Raw genomic sequence first — 23,622 nt, 5'->3', positions numbered from 1 at the left:
TTACAATGAGTGACTTATTTACTAAGAAACAGAAATGAGTTACGGTGAATTTAATTTTGCAATTAGATTTTTTTTTAAATCGTTTTAGCTTATTCTATTGTATTTATATTTCAATAGTCAATTAATAATTAAATATATGATTATCAAAGTTTCGTTGATACAAGAAACACATGGATACAAGCAGAGCAGCAGCACTATGTCATAGTGCTGCTTGTATCCATGTGTTTCTTGTATCAACGATAGTGCCACTATGATGTGGTAAAATTCATTTAGATAAAGATTGAAAGATGACTTTTTCTAACATGAGGACGGAGTGAAATCGAAAGTAGAAATTCAGAATAAAAAAGCACACGTGCTAAATACATGCATTGGTGTAAAAGAATCAGTTAGTATTGTTTATATATATAAACACTCTCTGTGTGTGTGTGTGTGTGTGTGTGTGTATATATATATGTATATACACACATATCAATAAATAAAGGACTGTTGCTTTAAGTTAGGGAGGTCAAAGGTAACAAGACACTGGTAAATTCGAGAAATATCGAGAAATTTACAACTTCCGGTATAAACCGGAACTGTAGTTCTTCGGTTACAAATAGTTCTAAATGAAACCACATTTAACAACAAAAATATAGAGAAAAATTCACAAAAGAGCATTAATAGAAATATTTCATATAAAATAGAACAAGTTTCAATGCTAATAATTTTCACAAAATTCTTATAAGCGGGAAAAAATTGGAGAATCCTCGAGAATGTTCTAGAATGTTCTCTGGATTTTGCTATATAAGCGTAGGAACGTTAACCAGTTATATAGTCGTTGCTGAGTACGCGTAGTATTCACTACTCTCTACAAGTGCTTTATTCTTGATAGATCTCATCTGACTAACCAAGGTAGGTTAAAAGTCGACTTTCAAGTGTTATATTTGTATTCTTTTGTCTAATTGTAGCAAATTTCTAGCACAAATTAATTATCTACACTGTTACTGTTCTACTGTGCATCTACCTAATTTAGCAATTATTTTAATCACTTAAATGTATAGGTTTTTTTCTTCCTATTTTAAAATACTGTCAAGTTTCGTAACCTAATGTTCATAAATGTTTCGTACATATAGCTTTTTTCTTTTCTTTTTTTTTTTTTTTTTTTTTTAGTGATCACTAACGCTGTAATTTGCAAAAAATGAAAAGTTAAAAGTAACCTTTCATGTTTGCAAAGTGCCACGCTATACGTGTTTATGAACATTGGGTGACGAAACTTGGAAGACCGCATTTTATAAAGGGAAGCAAATTAAACTAAATTGTCAGTTTTTCTGGTCGTTTGCTTGAATTACATTTGAAGAAAAAATGCTTGGTTTTGCAAAACGTGTAAGCACCGGGTGACGAAATTAATAACTTAACATGGTTAATAAAGCTTGATGTATAGAATTTGCATATTTAAAAAGATTATCTTTCCTCGTGATAATCGTTTTCGAATCTAGCGCAACACAAATCACCATGGCAACCATTTGAATGAAAATCTGCCTCGGAAAACTCAATTTTTACGACGTGCCCCAGCGTATAAGCACCTCAACCTCCCCATTTTAAGAACGGCTTTCACAATACTCCCCCCCCCAAAAAAAAGCCCTCGAAAGCCGTTCTTAACATGAAGGATGGGTGTTTATAATATACTGGAAGCACATCGTAAAAATTGACCAAAAATTACTTAGGGTTCTGAGCAGAAATAAAATTTAGAACGCTTACTAATCAAGTATAACAAAGTTTTTTTTTTTTTTTTTTTTTTTTTAATGGTATCCAGGCCACTCGGGATAAAGGTTATTGCGTGCACAGTAATCAATGGGATAATATCGTAATGGAGATTTGATAAAGTGTCTTAACCCAAGGGGGGGGGAATTGTAGTCGGGGTGGGGAAACCGGTAAACAGTTCCACAGGCGTGCACTTCTAAGAAAGCTTTGTTCATGGAATCTACGTTTTGATTTGGGCACAGGTAGTGGTGAAAATTGACAGTGGTTTCAGCTAGAATGGTGTTTTTCGTGAAATATTGAGGGACCAGAGCAAGAGCACTTGCCATAGAAATAACGATAAAACAAAGAGGTACTCCTGCAGTATTTTACCCACCGATTTCACGATCTTACTTTCGGCGTTAACGCCGACGAAAGCCGAGAATTCGTAGCTACGGTGCAAGAACGCTAAAAGTATGTGAATAGCAACAACATTACAAGGAAAAGATATTACACACACACACACAACAAAATGGATAAAATTAATACAAAAAATTTGGATAAAATAAATCACAAACACTTACCGTAAGTTTTTTTTAAAGTAAAATAAATTTATTTTGTTGAATATTTTTTTTTTTTTTTTTTTTTTTCCGATAGCTTTTTTTTTTTTTTTGGGGGGGGGGGGATAAGCAACAGTAATAAACACTTCAATGTTTTTTTTTTCTTGTTTTTAACAAAACGTTATTAAACAGTAACAATGTTTTTTTTTTTTTTTTTTTTTTCAGTAATGTTTGTAGGGGGGGGGGGACACAACAATTACTGTTTATCTTTAGTTCCGACTGGAAGATTTTCTACTGACTGTAGAGGCAAAGTAGGGAGCAAAGGGTTTTCAGAGGATGTGGAAAGAAGCTCCTTCCCAAACCGGGTAGCCTTCCGCGATTTGATTTATTATGGAGACAAAAGGGTTGTGTCCAAATTTTTGTCTCCACATAAATTCGCATAAATATGTTTCCAACAGCTCCCGGTTTTTTTTTTTATTTATTTATTTTTTTATCGTTAAATTAAATAGCTGAAATGAAAGGCTGTGTATTTTTACTTTGAACAATAAAATAACTGAAATGAAACGCTGTGTGTAATTTCAATGAAAATTATTCGTCTGCTGCGCGTTCGTTTGAAGTGCCCTGATTGGCTGATAGAGTATCGTACCGCTCGCCATGTTCCGGCGTTTTCCGGCGGATGTCGATCAACGCTCGGCTAAGATCGTGAAATCGGTGGGTAAAATACTGCAGGAGTACCAACAAAGACGTGGGAGAGAGGTTACAGGGCATCATCTCCCACGAAGTCTTTGTATTGTCAGGATAGGCCCAGATTTTGCAGCAATAGTCAGTACTCCATTATCAGAATTTTTGTAGGAATTTTTAACACCCCTAACACGAAACTGCGAATAAAATATAAAAAAAACTCGGTAAATTCTTCTTTATGGATTATACTTCCAAAATAATTATTAAAGTTGTTTAAAAAGTAATAGAAATATTTTATTTTAAACAGTAATGAAATTAATTGGATTTTAGAGTTCAGTATTTTTAAATTTTGATAGATTTTTTAAGTTTTTTTTATTGATTGTTTTTACGATATTTTCAATGTGAAATTTTATGTTCTTTCCAATAAACCGAATATAATTTAGACAAACTTTTATTATTCACGCCCCCCCCCTCCCCATTTTGAAATCTCTATTAAAAAGTAAATTAATTTGTGCCAAAGTTTATCACAAATTGAAGATAAAAGATCGATAAATATATTCTAATTTAAAACCAAGTTTAGAAAATTTACCTGTAAAGTGCGGAGTTGAAAACCCTTTATTTTTTTAAATGAAACTTTGCCCCTTAATTGGAGAGAAAAAAAATAGGGTTTGAATTATTTCGAGTAGTTATAAGCTTGGAAAGACAGGTCGAATTATTCAATATTTTCCAGTTTCTGACGCACCTAGTATTCAATCCTTGGACATACTTGGCTTTTATATAGAGAATTGCATCAGCAATGAGATCTTCTGGAGCGGTAGAAGGATCCCACCATTTTTCCAGCAACTTGGGCAACGGATTTGATGTACGTGTTCCATTTCAGATCAGGAGTAAAGATCAAACCTAGAAGCTTGTCAAAAACATGGAGCCTCCCCAAGACGAGAGCTATCCATTTCAATTGATGCCAGATGGGGATCAGAGCGTTGATGTAAAGATGGGAGCTTGGTTTTAGATGCATTAAAGTAACCAGCCACCTTCCTTCACGTTAGTGTACCAACCACGCGTTCAAGATTGAGAGAATCAGAACTTTGCCTTAGATGTATTGTCACATGTCGAATGATTTAAGTTTAAGAGACCCTCCCCCTCCCCTTAAAATACCTTAAATGACGAGAAAAGGATTTCCAAGGGAAAAGATTAAGAGACGAGAGGAAATACTAATCTTAAAAATGAATTTTTCATAACTTTAATTTTTTCCTGGTTTCCACCTGAACATTTTCCTTTAAAATGGCGATTTATATAATGTGTGTTTTCGATTTAAATTTTCCGCACGTAGTTTTCTGGATATTAAGCAATGTAGTTTCTCGGGTTGCGTTTTGTGAGAAATTCCATATAGTCGCCATCTTTCTTGTTTTTGTTTGGCCACCCACGCAGTTTGGTGGATGGCCGTCATTAGTTAATTTTGAATGTGTCAGGTGATTTGCTTGGCGCGCTTTTTCTATCATGCTTTTGCTTTCAGTCCACACAGGAACTCTGCATCGGATGGACTAAAAACTAGCGGCTTCTACACTGGAGGGAGCCACAATTCCTTCATTTTGTATCCCCAAACAGTTTGAACAAGGAACCACGCAAAAAAAAAAAAAAAAAAAAAAAAAAAGTATGAAAGTTTCTCACATCCCAATTTACTCCCTGCAGAGACAAGAATCAAAACAAAAGCCATACATTTTAAAACTCAAAATTTAACAGCAATGAAAGTTTATTGGTTCTCGTATTGTCCATTTGCAAAACGGTGGCCTGTTTTGCCTCCATACGCATGGAGCCAGTAGTATGAATTAGGCACCGCCAAAACTGGGGGGGGCAGGTCAGTACTTTTTGACGGACCGTCTTTTTAAAAATCTACCAAAAATCAGGTAATTATCCGATCAATACGAAATTTTCAGCGATTATTAGGAGAAGAATGAACTTTATAACAGTGTACTTATTTTTCATAAACGATATTTATATATATATTTTTTGCTTACAAAACCCCCCCTTGTTTTGAAGTGGGAACAAATATGCTTAAAATAATCATCTGAAACTGAACAAAACATATTGTGTTGTTGTAAGGGACAGAATTATAGATTAAAAAAAAAAAAAATTGTTTGCATACCTTATTTTGACGTCTGAATATCAGAACTTCGATAGTGTTTAATTATCCCGCTTTTGAGTTTTGAAGTGTGAAATTCGGTGAATATGTTAAGTAAAATAATTAATTTAAGTTAAGCAAAACAAAAAAATTTTTTTTATATTTATACGAAAAAAGCCATTTTAAAATTTTTGATAAATAAATTAACAATTTTTTTTAGCGAGCCGAATAATGCATGACCATTATTAAACAGAGCATGCTTTGAATAATCGATACAAAAAAAAAAAAATTCGATAAATATTGTGCCCTTTGTGTTAAAAATAGCATCATTTTTTTCGATCTCGTTTGAAAACGTTTGCCGCCTTTCGACTACGGTGGACCAAACGCGCTGAAATAATTTTTTTTTATTCTGCTTTAAATTGCCCCCTCCCCCCATTTTGGGGAGCCTGGCCCCCACACACATACACATTAAAAACCAAACTCATACAAATGGTCACCCATCTGGTACTGGCCAGCCTCAGCTTAATAATACATTGAAATTTTCGTCACTGAAAAATAAGTTTTTTTTGGCCTGTTTAGTCTTCCATAGTTTTCGTCTCATCGAAAGAAAACGTAAACAGAGTCGATCTGAACTCTTCGGCGACGCGAAATATCTGGTTACATATATGAATAAGTGGAATTATTTGAAATTCAGGTACTTATATTATAATATTTTTGCATATTCTCTTAGAAAATAATCCTAAATCTTAGTTAGACAATAAATGAATAAATAAATTATTTCAAAAACCCTTTTTTTTAAATATTTAAGTACGTTTTTTTGTGCAAGACAAAAAATAACAATTGTTAACTTTTTGGGAAAATTTAACATTTAAAATTGAATTAAAAATAGTAGAAAAAGTTTTACATTATTCTGTTTTCTATATGATAAAATTCAGGGTTTTATCTTTCTGGAAAAAAAAAGTTACTCAGAAATAATGGATTTTAATAAATGTAATTTAGTTTTAAAAAACAACTTGATTTTGCGGCCATTTTTGGCGGTGCCTAGAATTCCTTTTGTCGGAATGTTAGTTCTTTGTTCCTTTAAAGGATCCAGGAATGTTCATGGTGGACTTGGTCGGAATATTGGCTCCTATAATTAGGCATAATGTGAGTCACTTGGGACTCTGAGGTAAGATACTATATTTTGGTAAATAAACATACTTGAATGTCATCCTCAATTTGGATAGTTTCAGCAGTATGAAGTTCTCTGTAGAGATTGTGGTTCCTTTTTCACCAACTGTTTGATACAACAGCAAGGAATTGTCGTGGCTCCCGTGTAGGAGCCGCTGGGTTTGAGTCCATCCTATGCAGGGTTCCTGCGTGGACGAAAAGTGCACCAAGCAAATTGCCTGACACATTCAAAATTAACCAATGACGACCAACCACTAAACTGCATGGACGGCCAAAGAAAAGATGGCGACTGTATATGGAATTTATCAGTTTACATGCGCGTACCAATGTTGTCGCCAGCAATAACATAAATGACTTTGCTTAATATCTAATAAATAAAAAAAAAAAAAAGTACTTATTTGCGAAAGGATTTAAATGCGGCGTTTTTTTTTTTTTTTTTTTTTTTTTTTTTTCTTACTCAAATTTGTAAGTTGACATTTTAAAAGAAAATGTTAAGGTGGAAACCAGGTATAAATTTACTCTTGCTTGCTGGGTGACGAGTGCGTATTGGCTCTTGGGCTGGAGAGTCTCCAAAAAGTTAGTGGATGATCGCCTCTTCCTCCTGATCGAGAAACCACAGCATCTGACGACGAATAGCCAATCGGAAGGTTAAAAGTATTGCTATACAGGGTCGTGTGCGCTCTGACCATCAGAGCGTCTAGTCACAGGAAGGATTCATCACTCGAAGGTAAATTTCTAGCAATGAGGACTTGGGATTGGCTTGTTTTTGTGTTGGATATGGCCTAGCAGTGAAAGACAAAACTGCGAATAAAATATAAAAAACTTGTAATTTCTGTTTTTAAAGTGGTTTGTTTTCTTTATGGAATATACTTCCAAAATAAACTATTAAAGTTGTTTCAAACAAATATTTATTTGTTAAAACTGTGTTGGCAAAATCTCCGCTCGCGGTGATTGAGTCAATCACTGACTCAATCACCGCGAGCGGAGATTTTGCCAACAGTTTTAACAAATAAATATAAAAGATCAATAAATATATTCTAATTTAAAACCAAGTTTTTAGAAAATTTACCTGTAAAGTGCGGAGTTGAAAACCCTTTATTTTAATAAAAAAAATACTCAATCACTGAGTACGCGGACATTTTGTCTACACTCTTTTAACAAATAAATATTTTTATGTTTTAAGTAACTTTAATAGTTTATTTTGGAAGTATATTTCATAAAGAAAATAAACAACCTATTTTAAAAACAGAAATTACGAGTTTTGCAGTTTTGCAGTTTTTTTTTTATTATTATTATTTGCCCCCCCCCCCCCCCCCCCCCAAAAAAAAAATTTCTGACACTGCTAGCGATGGCCTAATTAACATCAGTTAGTTGAGTGGTGTAAGAGTGCTACCTCCCCCGACCTGATTACAATTGAGCTCTCTTGTATTGGGGCGGGGGATCAGGATCTTGAATGCTATTTATTTTATGTCTTAAATGTTAACTTTACAAAATTACATGTTTTTTGTCTTTTCTTTTCCAGATGCCAGCTGACACTGCAACTGAATCTGGTGATGGCGAAGTTTTTGCCTTCCAAGCTGAAATTGCTCAACTGATGAGCTTAATTATTAACACGTTCTATTCAAACAAGGAAATCTTTTTGCGAGAATTGATCTCTAATTCCTCTGATGCATTGGATAAGATTCGTTACGAATCGCTGACTGACCCTTCCAAGTTGGACAATGGCAAGGAGCTATTTATCAAGATAATTCCCAACACAGAGGACAACACGTTGACCATCATTGATACAGGCATTGGAATGACCAAGGCAGACATGGTGAATAATTTGGGCACAATTGCCAAATCTGGCACAAAAGCTTTTATGGAAGCTTTGCAGTCTGGTGCCGACATTTCGATGATTGGTCAGTTTGGGGTCGGTTTTTATTCCGCTTACCTTGTTGCTGATAGAGTTGTGGTTGAATCCAAACACAATGATGATGACCAACACACATGGGAGTCTTCGGCTGGGGGAACTTTTACCATCAAAAATTCTACCTGTGAGTAATTACTTCATCTTTTGAAATGATGCTGTGATTTTGGTTAACATTAAGTTTTGCGTGTTTTGTTTAATAAATGGAAAAACATCTTCGGATGTTTACTGGTTTTTAATATTGTTTCTTCAAATGACTTTTTTTTCTTTTTTTTTTTTTTTTTCTACTGGTAAACATTAATTGGGTGGCGTTTCCATTGGTAAGCAAAACGATACATGCGAAACTTGGCGATAACCGTCGATTTTACTTTGTGGTTCATTGAACGTGATTTAATTTTTTAAAAAAATTGACTTTTCAGCTGAACCGATGTCACGTGGCACGAAAATCACTCTTTATTTGAAAGAAGATCAATTGGATTATTTGAATGAGAAACGAATTAAGGAAGTTGTTAAGAAACACAGTCAATTTATTGGTTATCCCATTAAACTTTTGGTGGAGAAAGAACGAACCAAGGAAGTTTCGGATGATGAAGATGAGGAAGAAGAGAAGAAAGAGAAAAAAGAAGATGAAGAAGATGTAAGTTTTTTGGGGTTTTTTTTTTTCTTCTTTCTTGAACTTTTGAAAATTTACTTTTTCTTTTTTTTTTTTTCTCTTTGTAAAACAATTTTTTTGTTTTTTTTTGTGTTTTTGTAGGAAGACAAAATCAAGATTGAAGATGTTGAGGATGAAGAGGAAGGCAAAGATAAAAAGAAGAAAAAGAAAAGTATAAAAGAAAAATATACGGAAGATGAAGAATTAAACAAGACGAAACCAATTTGGAGTCGAAATCCTGATGATGTGAAGAATGAGGAATATGGTGAATTTTATAAATCGCTTACCAATGATTGGGAAGAACATTTGGCTGTGAAGGTAAACACTTTTTTTTTTTTTTTTTTTTTTTTGTTTAGTCCCCCTCCTCCTCCTAGGTTTTATTTTATTTATTATGTATGTAATGATACCTCTGTCGAACGTTTTGGTGATTGAACAACTCTGTTTTTGAACCAAAAGTTGGACATTTTTCTAGTGCAACGAAATTCCAGAGTTTGAACCACTGGCTTCACTTCAAATGTAAACGAGCAGTGACGTTCCTCAATGGAACGTTATTTCATAATGGTCATGATACTTTTGAAGTGTCGTGTGACTAACCAATGAACTTTGTAATGAGTTCTATTTGAAACGGTGCTTTGTAACCCCTTCAACAGTCTGGATGGAGTTATTTTTCAGCACATCAGTGTGGCACCAGAACCACACAATTCGATTGGTCGACCTCTTGTGTGGGATGACAAATGACCTTGAAGTGTCCAAAAAAAAAAAAAAACACTTCAATACAACGAACAAAGCAAGTGTATGTCTGGACACCTTCCTTTGAAAGCCTTTATACAAAGCTAAACCAATTATTTGAACAAAGATGGAATGGACATTCTTTTACCATTAAATGAATAAAATCCTCAAAGTTCAGATAAAAAAGTGACTTAAATTTGGAACCAATTATTGTTTTGGTGTCTAACAAACATCTGGAACGAATTTTGGTTGAATACCCAGGTACTGTGTATATTTTAATACATTTTCCTTAAATTTATTTTATTTATTTTTTTTTTTTTCAGCATTTTTCTGTTGAAGGTCAACTTGAATTCCGTGCTCTTCTCTTCATCCCAAAAAGAGCTCCATTCGACATGTTTGAAAATAAGAAAAAGAAGAATAATATAAAACTGTATGTGCGCCGAGTTTTTATTATGGACAATTGTGAGGATTTGATTCCAGAATATTTGAATTTCATCAAAGGAGTTGTCGACTCTGAAGATTTGCCTTTGAATATTTCCCGTGAAACTCTGCAACAGAGCAAGATCCTGAAAGTCATCCGCAAACATTTGGTCAAGAAGAGTATTGAGTTGTTTGAATCTCTCACAGAAAACAAGGAAGATTACAATAAATTCTATGAACAATTCTCAAAGAACCTCAAACTTGGAATTCATGAAGATCACACAAACAGGAAGAAACTGGCCGAATTTTTGAGGTACCACACATCAAGTTCTGGTGATGAAATGGTTTCGCTGAAGGAATATGTGTCCCGAATGAAGCCGGAACAAAAGAGCATTTATTATATAACTGGTGAGTCCTTCCTTCGACAACTTTTATATTTTAAAGATTTCTTTTGTGGATGTATTTAATGTAATTGTTATCCAACTTTTTATCCACTTTTTTTTGTTTTTATAGGTGAAAGCAAGGAAGCTGTTAAGAATTCTGCTTTTGTTGAACGAGTCAAGAAATCTGGCTGTGAAGTTCTTTACATGGTGGATCCAATTGATGAGTATGCTGCTCAACAATTGAAGGAGTTTGATGGCAAAACTTTGGTCTGCGTTACCAAGGAAGGCTTGGAATTGCCTGAAGATGAGGAGGCCAAGAAGAAATTCGAAGAGGCTAAAACAGAATATGAAGGCTTGTGCAAAGTAATTAAGGATATTCTAGAAAAGAAAGTTGAAAAGGTAAATGTCGTTTATATATTTTTCCTGTTAAAAGCTTTACTTAACTTAAAAAATTTTTTTTTTTTTTTTTTTTTTTTCCAAAATACTAATAATTTTAATTAATTTTCCAGGTTGTTGTGTCAAATCGTCTTGTGGAATCTCCCTGCTGTATTGTTACTAGTCAGTATGGTTGGTCCGCTAACATGGAACGCATCATGAAGGCCCAGGCTCTCCGAGACACATCCACGATGGGTTATATGGCTGCCAAGAAACACTTAGAAATAAACCACGAACATTCTATCATCAAAGCTTTGAAACAGAAAGTTGATGCTGATAAGAACGACAAAACTGTTAAAGACTTTATTAATTTAATGTATGAAACTTCGTTGTTGTCTTCTGGTTTTAATCTTGAAAATCCACAATCTCATGCTAAGCGAATTAATCGCATGATTAAATATGGGCTTGGTTTAGATGATGATGAAGAATCAGTTGAACCTGCTGAAACTCCCGATGCTGCTGATGCTGAGATGCCTCCATTGGAGGATGATGATGAATCCAAGATGGAAGAAGTTGATTAAATAATTGAATTCCTTTATAATCATAAAAACATTAACTCCTTTTCATTTTCCTCTTCTTTAGAATAAGATTATTTCTGTTGAAGCTTAAGACTAAATGTTTAAACTGCAAATTAAAAAATTTTTTTTTACTAAAATATTTAATAACTTAAATCCATGCAGTATTTTTTGTCTATAATCTTTTTTCTTTAGTTGAGAATTTCATCATCCACATTTGTGCCATGAACTCTTTTGCTCTGATGCTTTTATGTTTTCTATGAAAACAATTCATTGTTAATATTCATTCTTATCAAACATCATTGCTGACCTGTAATGGGCACTTTTTGTTTTTTCTATTAATAAAATTTGTTGAAATAATTTTGGGTTTTTCCTCTCTTGCATTAATTTAAATTTAATATTAAACATTGTCATTTGATTAAATCGTTAGTAGGTTAATTTTGCTGTAAGGCCTATGACCTTAGGTCTAGAAATTCAAGTTTCAGCTTGTTGCCACAAGTTATTACATATGTTCGACTCTGACAACTGAGAATGTTCCCTGACCTGACAAATTATAAGAATCTCTTCCTCCCGGAAAGATGAAAATGCCCTCCTAAAGGTTTTCTTTTTATGGATTTTATTGGAAATCTCGAGTTGAAAAAAAATTTTGTAATCGTGGCTAATATATTGGGTACAATATAATGAAATAATCAATAGAGAATTCGCTCTGATAATAAATATGAAGTCTGTATAAATTAATATCCTTTAAGCATATTTTATTACTAGGTGTTCCCTGCTAGTATTCCTATAAAGTAATGTGGGGAGATGGAAATCCAAAATTGAAATCTTATGTCTGCCAGACAAATCTACTTGCTGTCTTATATTTTTTTTTTTTTTTTACTAACTTAGGGCTCTTATTTTTTGTACAAAACTTAAATAAGTTGATTTATTTGTATTAATCTGAGTAATGTTATTTGCACAATGTTTCAGTTGATGTGACCTCCAACCTTCAAGTATATATACATTTAGAAATATCCCCTACAGTAGTTTTTTTTTTTACTTTACTTTCAACTAGAACCTAAATACAAAGCATCAGAAGTGTTAACCACGGCCACCAAGAGGAAGACTTAAAAAAAATGTAGGTAAGAGTTATCGGCCTGTCAGTACTATATCAGGGTCATTCGAAAAAGAGCAATAAAACATTTTTGAAAAGAAATAGGAACACAGTTCGATTAATACTGAAACTGAACTTTATTATGTATTCATTTTAAAGCGATATACAATACTGATAAGTGAATTATGAATTTAGGAAACAGGATTAAATAACGTTAAATTGCTAACCATGAATAATTTTAAGTGAAAGAAAACGATAAATAATTTTTAGAATGAAAACAAATGATAAAATACAAAATTGAAATAAAACAAATTCAAATACAAACAAGTTACTAGTGCAGAAATATTTAATTTAGAGAAAAATCATGGGTTGAATGTATGATTCTAGCTGTTCTCATCTTGCATGTTTATTTCACGGTGTATCATCGAATCTTGACGTCTCCTTTATTACATCCTCAGGTTGAAAATGATGTTCACATACCTAAAAACAGTAAACAAACATTTACAATAATCAGTGTATCTGTTCTGATGCTACACTTCATTTGTTCTGTCCTCAGTCAGTGGAGGAAAAATCCTTATATTTTTGTTCCTATCCAGAGAGCCCCTTTTTGGGAGCTAGATTTTCCCCACATTAAAAACCGACCTTGTGTCTGTGCCCTTGTTTGTAGGCAAGTAAATAAATTTAAAAAACAATATTTTTGACAATTCTCATGCAAGAATTGTTTATAATTCTAAAAAGAAACAATTTTAATAACGCTCAGTGACTGGTAATTTCATTAATAGTCGCATGAATAATTTTCAAAGCGACTTTAGAAAAAAAATAAAGAACTTCTAAATAATTTGGAAGTACTCAATGAAAGGTTTTCTTCATTACTAAAGACATTTTGACAATTATGTAAAAATTGTTTATAATTTTCAAAACTAAAACAATTTTCAACCTTCCTGATACTTTTTAGCCTTATAAGAAAATAGTTAAAAATATCAACATAATATTTGCTGTATTAGCAATAAATAGTATTGTTTCTTTAATTTATATTAATGTTATCAAACGATATGGAAGTATTTGAATACAGTTCTAATTGAATACACATTTAATTAACAAATAACATTAGTTACTTTACTATATTTGGTTGGAATAAAAAAAATTTTCCTTCTAATGGTACGTATTCAAATGAAATTGAGGAAAAGAAAATGTATGCACTTTGGGGCCTTTTCCGGTAATTTGGAACAACGCAAGAATACACCATGTTAGCAAACTGAAAACTAGAGGAAACTGCTGCTGATAGCCTAGACTATATACCTACAACTGAATCTGATAATGACGTCATGCTGTCCTGTGCATCGGCCTTCTTTACTCTCTGTAGCCACGAGTTAACTCCCTTTTTCTTTCATTGGTATGAAACAAGACCGAAGAAGAAAAAAAAAAAACTATGCTTGTTGATGTCACTGTCCCAAATAACTATGGCTTTAGAGATGAACAGGAAAAGATAACCAACTATCTTAACCTCAAGAATATGGTCTCTGAAAGATAAGACATACCGGTTGTAATTGGAGCAACTAGCCTAGTGAAAATTAAGTACCTGAAAGACCAAACTATTAAATACAGATTGCAGCCATAAAGGGCCAAATCCTAATGAAATCCTTAAGGTGTTAAGTTTTGGGAGGAGTTAGCTCTCTTGAAAATGTATTGAGTAAAACTAAAGTCTGGTTACATTGACTGAAATGTTGTAAAGAAACCACTCAAGATGAGATTAGTCTGAATAATACATGCCATCATCCCTAACCTAAAAAATTCAGAACTGTAAAGATATTCCTGCATCTCGAGCAAGACCAGTAATATTAATACAGAGGGTACTACAAAATGGCTAAGAAATAATTAACCACTCCTTTTCCTTTCCCAAAATCAAAGATGGCATAAATCTCATAAAATAATGCAACTACACTTAGGATTTCTTTGTTTAAATGCCCAAATCGGAACTCGTTTACATTGAACTTGAAGATGACCAGATTGTAGCCATCAGACTTCTGCAGGCGAGCAGCTTTAGGAAAGAATCTTTTCATGGAATCTGCGTTTAGATTTAGGCAAAGATAGAAAGTGGGGGAAATTGATAGTTGTTGTAGTTAATCGAGTGTTGTTTGGCAAAGGGATCATAGATTGGAGATCAGATGAGCACTTTCCATGACGATAGAGCAGAGGCAGGCTTGCAATGTCTCTTCTGTGGGATTACAAAGCAGTTTGATTACCATTTCTATTACTCTCGCATTTAAATATAAACCAAAAGTAACGATAATAGCAATGAAAGAAATGTATTGGGTACTCAAGTTAATAAGGAGTAAATAAGGGGCATCACTTAAAACAAAAAAACCTATACTAGGTGGTTTTATCACATATTTGCAATAAACTAATTTGATTTCAATAGTTTGTGCATATTGCTTTCACATAAACTGCAAGAATTATTTGTCTCCAAGCTATAATAAAATTATATTGAAGAATTAAATCAAAACTAAATTCTATGGTTGGCAGGATTAGGGTTAAATTTAAAAATTAAAGACCACACACGCACGAGGAATTGATTAATAAGGCCTTGAAATTTTTAATTTTGCACAAACATTAGCAATGGTGAAAGTAAATTTTTACCAAAACGGATTTTCCGTAATTCTGGTTGTCCCCCCCCCCCTCCTAGGGGCATTTTTCTCAATAACCACGCCTTGGATTTTTAAATTTTGCACAGGTATTAGTCATGGTCAAAATAAATTGTTCACTTGTGGAGGACTCCACATGCTCGGCTTAAACTAGTAGGGTGACGTGCCGTTGCCTGGAATGGAATTTTCATAAAATGTTTCTCTCCCATATTTTTATTTTCATCAAAATCGATAAAATTGCCCATTTTTCAAATTGATTGCGTATAGTTTAAGATCCAGTGTGGTGTACCAGGAGGAAGCTTTACATGTCTTCCTGCAGTGATTTTAGTCCACATTACATTGTAATCTACATTGCACTGTAGAGAACTTACTTTTTTTTATAAAAAAAACATTCTTTATATAATGGTTTGAATTAAAGTTTAAAATGCAAAAGTCAAGTATCATGTTCAATTGTGCTCTAAGCAGAAACATTAAATTTGAATGCACCTGTCTTATCAAAAAATCTACTGTTGATTTTTTTTTTTTTTTTTTTTCTTTTTTTTTATATTCCTGGCCTTACTGCTTGTGTGATAACGTTGGTTTTAATTTAAGTTGGCCGGTTTGGAGGTGTAAAAGAAAAAATAGTTTTAGTATAAAGGTAGGCTTGAACCTCGAACGTTTAACGCGGAGGTTGAAAGGAAATGGAAAAAAAAACCCTGCGACCTAACCATCTCAACCACGGGAACAGATGAATTTATAAGTGTGTTAAGTTGACATTTATAAACCGAAATTAGCAGGTGCGACAACGTCAAGTTGCGGAAGCCAGTTTCTGTTTTCCCCGCTACGCGGCGATCAAACAATAAAAAAAAAAAAAACACAAAAACTAACGTAACGCAAACGAATGATGAAAACAGAAAAATGAACACGTGAAAAATGGCTTAAATAACACTGGTTCAATATTTAAATTTAAAACATCAAAAAAAAAAAAAACATCTCACACAACGATTTCAACCCAAAACGTTTCGATAATGAACCAAGGCCTTAACCAACTGAGCTAATGCGACATGCATGAAATTTGTTCAGTTTTTCAACTATTTAAGGTAAATCAGGTCACGACGTCATCTGACGCATGCGTAGAATCAATCATGGTCACAAAAGGACCGTTTTTGTTGATCCCCCCCCCCCTGTCGAAAATTGTCTATTTCGGAGTGAAAAAGTTAACATTTTTGGTCAATTTTTCGAGCAAAGGATGGAGCTTCGATGTGATACCGAGTTTGTGAATTTTCGTCGCGTCTGTTGAAAGTTTTTAGCAGACATCCAAACATACATACATACATTTTCGCTTTTATATATATAGATATGTGGTTTATTCCAAAGATTAATTTTTGGCATTTGTAATTCAAATACAATTTCTGACATGGTCTACAGGTCCAATTTTCACAAACTCTATGCATTAAATTAGACTGTATTTGGACAACATGTCAAATGTCTCCCAAGTGGGATATTGTATCTGATTTATCAGCGTAGACATGGGACTTTAATTATCTCTAAAGAAAATTATTTAATGGGATTAAATCGTATGAATAAGGTGGTCAGTTAACAGGCCCACTTTGTGAAATTATTCGTGTCTGATGTATTCTATTTCAGAAGGTCAGTCCCAGAAGTTTGTCAAAGCAAGGTATTTTCTTGAGACGAGAGCTGTTATTTTAATGGAAAGTGCTCTGACCCTCTCAACGTAAATACCCCCCAAATGACCCGAAAAACAGCAAAATCCCACCCCTACATAGATATCCCTAGATGTCAGAAAGCCTTCTACCCAAATAGTTTCTTCCTTCGAACTGCGAAACTTTGGGATTCCCCTCTGTTTCCTGCTTCCCTGACTGTAATGACATGTAGAAGTTCAAGTATAATGCAAACAGGCATCTTGTTGCTCAACTCCCTACAAATTTTTTTTCCAAATAGTAGCCCCTTATATCCAAGTGGCACTACTTTTTGGGGGGTGTATCGGATGAATTATTGCTTAAATTAACACAAGGCCAAACGAAATTTATTTAGAAAAGGCGAGATTGTATCTTGGACTGGAAAGAAAGAAAGTATAAAATGTCTGTTTTAAAGTGTCGTTTGCCATCAGACTGCAGTTCTCAACAAGTGGGAGGAGTGAGTGAGAGAGGTCTGTATAGGTGGCTTGCTGCCGTCCCTCTGGCAATAGCAGCTGAGATCCCAAGGGGCTAAAAATAGTTCTTAAGGGGACAGCTCAAATCAATGCGCCTGCCAACCGATTGGTCAGTGCAGCCAAATCACTTTGGCACCGGGCATTGATCCGCTTACAGTAAATAATTTAACTCCTACATCACCCCCTGCTTAGGCGAAAAGTCGATGAAGAAAAATAAAAAGGTAGCAGCCTTTAGAAAAATACAGAACACACAAGGCAACATAATTTCTGGAAGTGTATGCTGCCGAAGAAAGTATATATAAAGGGGTAATGAGAACAGAAAGTTCCAGCAAAAATTTTTTTAAAATCAAAAAAAAAATTTTTTTTTGTTATTAAAAAATAAACCGAATTTACAGGGGTTTAAATATACAAAGTTTTGCATAATTCTTTGAGCTAATGTACACGGCGACCACTACGTGTAGTAGTGACATAGTTGTAATTTTCAGTATTCACTTCAGATGTAAGCTGTGTGAATGTAGGTGGGATATGTGTGTCTTGTGTTTCTGAGTCAAGAAAAGCTTTTTTCACTTTGTCAACAAATACTGTTTCTTTTTTGCCCCTAATATCCAGGGTGAAAAGTTTAGAAGTGCGTGATAACACGCGATAAGGACCAGTATAAGACGGTGTTAAAGGGGCTTTCACACAGTCTTTTCTAAGAAACACGTGTGTCCATGAAGAAATGTCTTTTCCCTAGGTTTCATGGGTGGGAGCTTACTAAAATAAGCTTGCAGTCTGTTTATAAACAGAGCTGGATCTGACAATCCTAGTTCTATTGTGATCAGCATCTGACCTGGCAGTGATAGAGGTACTCCATAGACCAGTTCGGCTGGAAAGTATCCCAGGTCCTCTTTGATAGCTGCACGACAGCCAAGAAGGACAACAGATATGTATTCGTTCCATCGCTGTTGGTCAGGGTAAGTGCGTAAGGCAGCTTTCAATTGTCGATGGAAGCGTTCTATCATCCTGTTTGAAGCTGGGTGATAGCTTGTTGTTTGAATACGTTTGATCCCTAAAATCCTGGAAAGTTCCTGGAACAGGTGGGATTCAAACTGCTCCATGGTCAGTGGTGATGGTGGTGGGAACTCTGTAACGCAATATTCAGCCTGATATAAGGGCTCGCGCTATGGACTCAGCCAAAATGTCTGTGAGGGGAATGACTTCAGGCCACCATGTGAAATAGTCTATACAGGTCAGGAGATAAGTAAATCCCTAACTGACCGGCCAAGGTCCAACCAGGTCGATGTGCACATGGCTAAACCGAGTGTCTGGGGTGATGAATGTTCCAAGGGGTGCACGGATATGCTTGTGCACCTTTGACTTTTGGCAGGATACACAGGAACGTGTCCAGGCAATGATATCACACCTCATATTTGGCCAGAAGAATCTAGCTGTAATCAGCTTCACTGTGGCTCTGCACCCGGGGTGTGCCAGGTTGTGTAGGGTGTCAAAAACAACTCTACGATAATACAATGGAACAAATGGTCAAGGTGAATCCGTTGAAGTGTCACAAATGATCTGCGTGTCTGAGGTAGGCACGGGCAGGTATGCGAATTTGCAAGTTGCAAATTAAGGTGACGACAGATCCAACGTCTCCAAACTTGGCTGGTCTAAGGCCATCTCCTGTAAGTCAATATCCGATGGTGAGGACAAAGAATTAATGGGAAGGTGGGACAAAGCATCTGTCGCAGCATTCTGTTCACCTGATATATATCGGATATTGCTGGTAAATTGTAAAACAAAATCCAAGTGATGAGTTTCGTGAGGTGAATATTTGTCCGGCTTAGCACGCAGTGCGAATGTAAGCGGACGACGATCAGTGTAGATCACAAATTGTTGGCCCTCGAGTGAATGCTGAAAGTGTTTCAATGCAAGGTACATAGCCAGGAGTTCGTGGCCAAATGTGCTGTAACGTTGTTCTGCCGGTTGGTTTCAATAAAAAGCAGGGCAATGTTGCCTGCCCCATACCCAGCCTTACAATCTTCAAAGGAAGAAAATTAAAAAAAACAGAAAAACTCAATTAATCTATACTGTATAATATTAGTCCCCCGATTTATCGGAGAGGGACCTATGTTTTCAGTGGCGTCCGTGCATCCGTTAATCCGGACAATTGCCGGATAACCATCCATTAGTTTTTCCTGAAATTTTGCCACAAATTGTATTTCATTAAATAGATATGTACAGAAAAAAATTTTTTTTGCAAAAATTCCCGTTGCATCCCCAGGGGCTAAAAATTTGCCCAAAATTACCAAAAATGACATGTTTTACCCCATAACTTTTGATTCATCCATTAGATTTTTTTCTGAAACTTGGCCAAAATGTGGAGGCCATTATTTTTAATATAAATCCAGTATGGGTGACCCTGGCCAAATTCTGGTTTGTGTCCCCAGGGACTTTTAGTGCTAAAAACGCTCCTTTTTTGTGGCTCTTTTTTCATATTTCTCAACAAAAACTTTATGTCTAACTATATAGCAGTTTTACATGGTGGTCAACTCAAATATACATGTGTTAAGGCCTGAAACTGCACCGTTATCCATTTACACTGGGATTCGGTATCCCCATGGGCTCAAAAGCAAAAATGACACTTTTTTGCCCCATAGTGTTTGATCCATCCATTAGATTTTCCTGAAACTTGGCCGAAATGTGGAAGCCATTATTCTTAATATAAATTCAGTATGGGTGACTCGTGCAAAATTCTGGTTCGCATCCCTCTGGGACTTTTAAGGCTAAAAAAACATGTCTTTTTGGAGCTCTTTTTTCATGTTACTTAAAAACTTGATATGTATGTCTATATAGTGGTTTTCCATGGTGCTGAATTCAAATATACATGTCTTAAGCATGAAACTGCATCGTTTGTTCATTTTCACTCCAATTCGGCGTTCCCAGGAGCTGAAAAGGGGTCATAAGAAAAGTTTTGCATTGCAGAATTGAAGAAACAGGTGTTCCCAATGTTGACAAGTTCAACAGGGGAAAGCGTATCCTGTTGCTTGGGACGATTGAATTGCAATTGTGAGAAGTGGTTGGGAAAGAACCCCGAAAGCACCGTAATTTCTTAGGACGCCCTGGCACCATGATAGAGCCAAAAAGAGCGAAAAAATGTGATAAATTCAAATCAAATTACTCAATTTTTAACTATGACAGAAGTAATATTTATTATTAGGACTAACTCAACCTTCACACTTCTCACATTCATCATATCTTCACTATTTTTTTGTGGCGTCATCTCACATGCAACCCCAGAGGGGGACCATGCATGTGTGGCTTGTTACTTCCTTAGTAATGCATTACGTTTTGAAAAAAAATACCAAATACAATTTTTGAAGGCCAAACTGCTTAAAAAAAAGCCAAATTTGTGAAATCTGGCTTAAAAAATAGCCAATCTGGAAATGCTGGACAAGAATACAAGAATGACTTCTTTTTCATGTGGCCTCGTTTTCGAATATCACCTATATATGATCATTGTTATGATGGTGTGAGAAGGAACTCAGTAATTTTGATATGCAGCGATTCTTCAGCGAGTAAATTAAAGATTATCTCTTAACAACGTGATTTTATTATTTGTATTGAACTATGTAGCACAATTCGCATTATTTGGACTATTGTTCTCATCTTAAATCATTTTTGTTATTTTCACAACATTTCGGTTCATGTAATCTCCAACCTTCTTCATATATATCTTGTTGAACACTGGAATGTTTCTGTCAAACTCGAGAATTTGGATGGAACCCTTTATTTACTTCTTAGCATGCTCTCATTCCACCATCCATGACTAGATAGAGGTTTTAAATAATTCGCAATTGCATTTTTCAGTCACCCACACTAAAAATCGAACCTTCAGGAGAATATCACTTTTCCAATTGATTTTTCCAAGTATTCTAACCACTGCATCACAGTTCTTTGTGGGCATATCTAGTACGGATTTTAATTCTAGTTATAAATATCACTATTTATTACTAATTATTATTACTATATCTATATATATATATAAAAGTGAACGTGTCTGTGTGTGTGTGTCTGTGTACATTTCCCTACGCAATAACTCTGTCAATTTTTAGTCTACAGACTCGAAATTTGATATACAGGGTACTGAGATTTGGGAAAATCGATGTGATCGGTTTTTGGCCAGAAATTTGGCGATTAAGGGGTCAAAGTTCAACGATTTGACCTTTGAGAATTCTACCAAACTCCTCCGACAATTTTGGGTCTACGTACTTGAAATTTTAAATATTGGACATGGATCTAACTTAATAACTTGATTTGAGCCCAAAACAATAAATTTTAAGGGGTCATAATAGGGGTCAAAGTTTTTAAAAAATTGACCTCTGCGGTCTCTTTCAAATTACTCAGACAATTTCTGGTCAAAATATTTGAAATTTTACATAAAGGGTATTCACAGATAGGGCAAGCTTTTTCATCAGTTTGGGTCGAAAATTTTTAGTTACCAATATATAAATGTATGTATGCATGTCTGTTTGCATGTCTGCCTTAAACTTTCAATAGAGGCGACGGATTTGACCATACTTTCCCTTAATAAAAGTCCAACAGACGTGTTTAAGTACAATACTTAATAGTTTTTTTTTTTTTTTTTTTTTTTTTTTTTTTTTTTAATGGAGAGTAGAAAACGCATTGTGGATGCGTTATCGGCAGCTCCTGTTACTCTCGCTTCTTCTTATTTGTCCCTCAGTCTTCATTTTTTAAATGAGTGATTTTTCGGACAAAGGGAGAAGAAAAAGCTGTTTTCTAGGTTGGCAGTATTTTTGCGAACAGTTTGCTGAGATGGCGGAAATTCTTCTGTTTCTATGTCTATCCTTGTAGCCATGTCACTAGTAAGGGTGCTGGAGGTAAACGTTTTGTCTGGGCTGACGTTATCCGCCTGATAGTCAGGGACCCGAACCTTGGATTAACCACTAAGGAGGCTGTCCTATCAGCAGGTGCAAAGTACTGGGGCTGCTGTATTGCCATTTGGTGAATGGATTCTGGACCATGCAGTAGCTTCTGGTGGGGCCTCTCGATGCCATACTAGTGGGTAATTGTTACGGCTTTACCTTATCATTAGCTACAAATAAAAAACATTCTTCGTTTCTTTTTCTCTCTTAATTTCCCCTCTCTGTCCTGCTCTAAGTAAATCTGTCGACCTAGTCCACAAATTCCAAAATTTCATCATGACAAGTTTCAAGAAAAAATACACGATTAAACCCGGTTCTCCAACTTCCAACGTAGACCCCTACTACCATGTCTCCTTCTCCAACATCAGGGGTCTTCGTTCTAACCTTCCAGAGGTTGAAACCCAATTACAGGAGACTAAACCAGACCTTTTATTTTTAAGTGAAACTGGCATTGGACAGGCTATTTCCCTAGATGAGTTTGCAATTTCAGGATACTCTAACTTAACTTCTAAAACTGACCCCCAAGATCGTCATGGGCATGGAATATGTGCCTATATTAAAGATAGCTTTCCATGTGGGAGGGACATCTCCAGGGAAGATCCTAACTTACCCTATATGTGCTTCCGGGTTGCTTTAGCTCACACTACTGCATTTATATTTACTCTCTATCGCCCCCACAACAGCGGAGTTACTATCTTTCAAAGCATATCTGAGAAAATTGACCAAGTCCTTTCTACTTATCCTTCAGCTAACATTCACATATGTGGAGACTTCAATGTTCACAACGTCGAATGGTTGACCCATTCAAACAAGACCGATGATGAGGGGAGGTTCTGTCATGATTTCTCCATTGCCTATGACCTCACTCAGATTGTTCAGGAACCTACCCGTGTGCCCGATAATGACGGCCAGTATGCGAGCCTACTAGACCTTTTTCTCACAACTTGCCCTGAACTATGTTCAGTTTCTGTTCTGTCGCCTCTTGGATCTTCCGACCACTCTGTTGTATCAATCAAGATAAAAATGAAATGTAATAAGTCCCCAGACGTACCTCTTCATCGTACAGTATATCGATACACTAAGGCTGACTGGGATAGCTTCCGTACATTTATATCTGATCTACCTCTGCATTCCATGTTTAAAAAGGATGTGTCCTCTATAGTATTAGACCTAACTGAATGGTTAATTGTAGGTATTGACCATTTCATACCCTCTAAAAAGTTTCAGCAAAAACCTAACAGCCAGCCATGGTTCTCTCCAGAATGTGCTGCTGCCATTGCGCACAGAAATCACTTTTTCCACTGCTTCAAACGTAATAGATGTATGGAAACTAAAGCCGTTTTTAGGACTGCCAGCAACCATTGTAAGAAAGTAATAAGGAACGCAAGAGTGTTGTATGCTCAATCTGTTAAGTCCAAAGTAGCTGAGCAACGGCTTGGTTCCCACCAGTTTTGGCAAATTGCAAACAGAATCCTGAACAGAAGCGTGTGCTCCATCCCAACTATTATCAATGGACCTGAGGTA

The 23,622-nt window shown here is 35.3% G+C and overlaps 1 protein-coding gene across 1 annotated transcript; it reads left to right on the top strand.

The window, feature by feature from the left end:
- Positions 1-585: 585 nt before the first annotated feature.
- Positions 586-11,649, top strand: LOC145293078 (heat shock protein HSP 90-alpha-like). The gene is made up of 7 exons (XM_080139428.1): positions 586-891; positions 7,769-8,282; positions 8,575-8,792; positions 8,910-9,125; positions 9,860-10,364; positions 10,470-10,738; positions 10,849-11,649. The coding sequence occupies exons 2-7, from the start codon at positions 7,769-7,771 to the stop codon at positions 11,293-11,295; spliced, it is 2,169 nt and encodes a 722-aa protein (XP_079995554.1). The 5' UTR covers positions 586-891; the 3' UTR covers positions 11,296-11,649.
- The last annotated feature ends 11,973 nt before the right edge of the window (positions 11,650-23,622 follow it).

The sequence above is a fragment of the Euprymna scolopes genome, chromosome 14 (genome assembly GCF_053919585.1).
Source record: "Euprymna scolopes isolate OS-2025 chromosome 14, ASM5391958v1, whole genome shotgun sequence".
NCBI lineage: Eukaryota > Metazoa > Mollusca > Cephalopoda > Sepiida > Sepiolidae > Euprymna > Euprymna scolopes.
The sequence above is the reverse complement of the archived record's forward strand: the minus strand, read 5'-3'. Positions and strand labels throughout refer to the sequence as shown.

Bases quoted from the DNA above. Each gene is read 5' to 3' on its own strand.
- LOC145293078 (XM_080139428.1), top strand. From the start codon at position 7,769: ATGCCAGCTGACACTGCAACTGAATCTGGTGATGGCGAAGTTTTTGCC. The intron at 8,793-8,909 runs GTAAGTTTTTTG...GTGTTTTTGTAG, and splicing joins AAAAAGAAGATGAAGAAGAT to GAAGACAAAATCAAGATTGA. The intron at 10,739-10,848 runs GTAAATGTCGTT...TTAATTTTCCAG, and splicing joins TAGAAAAGAAAGTTGAAAAG to GTTGTTGTGTCAAATCGTCT.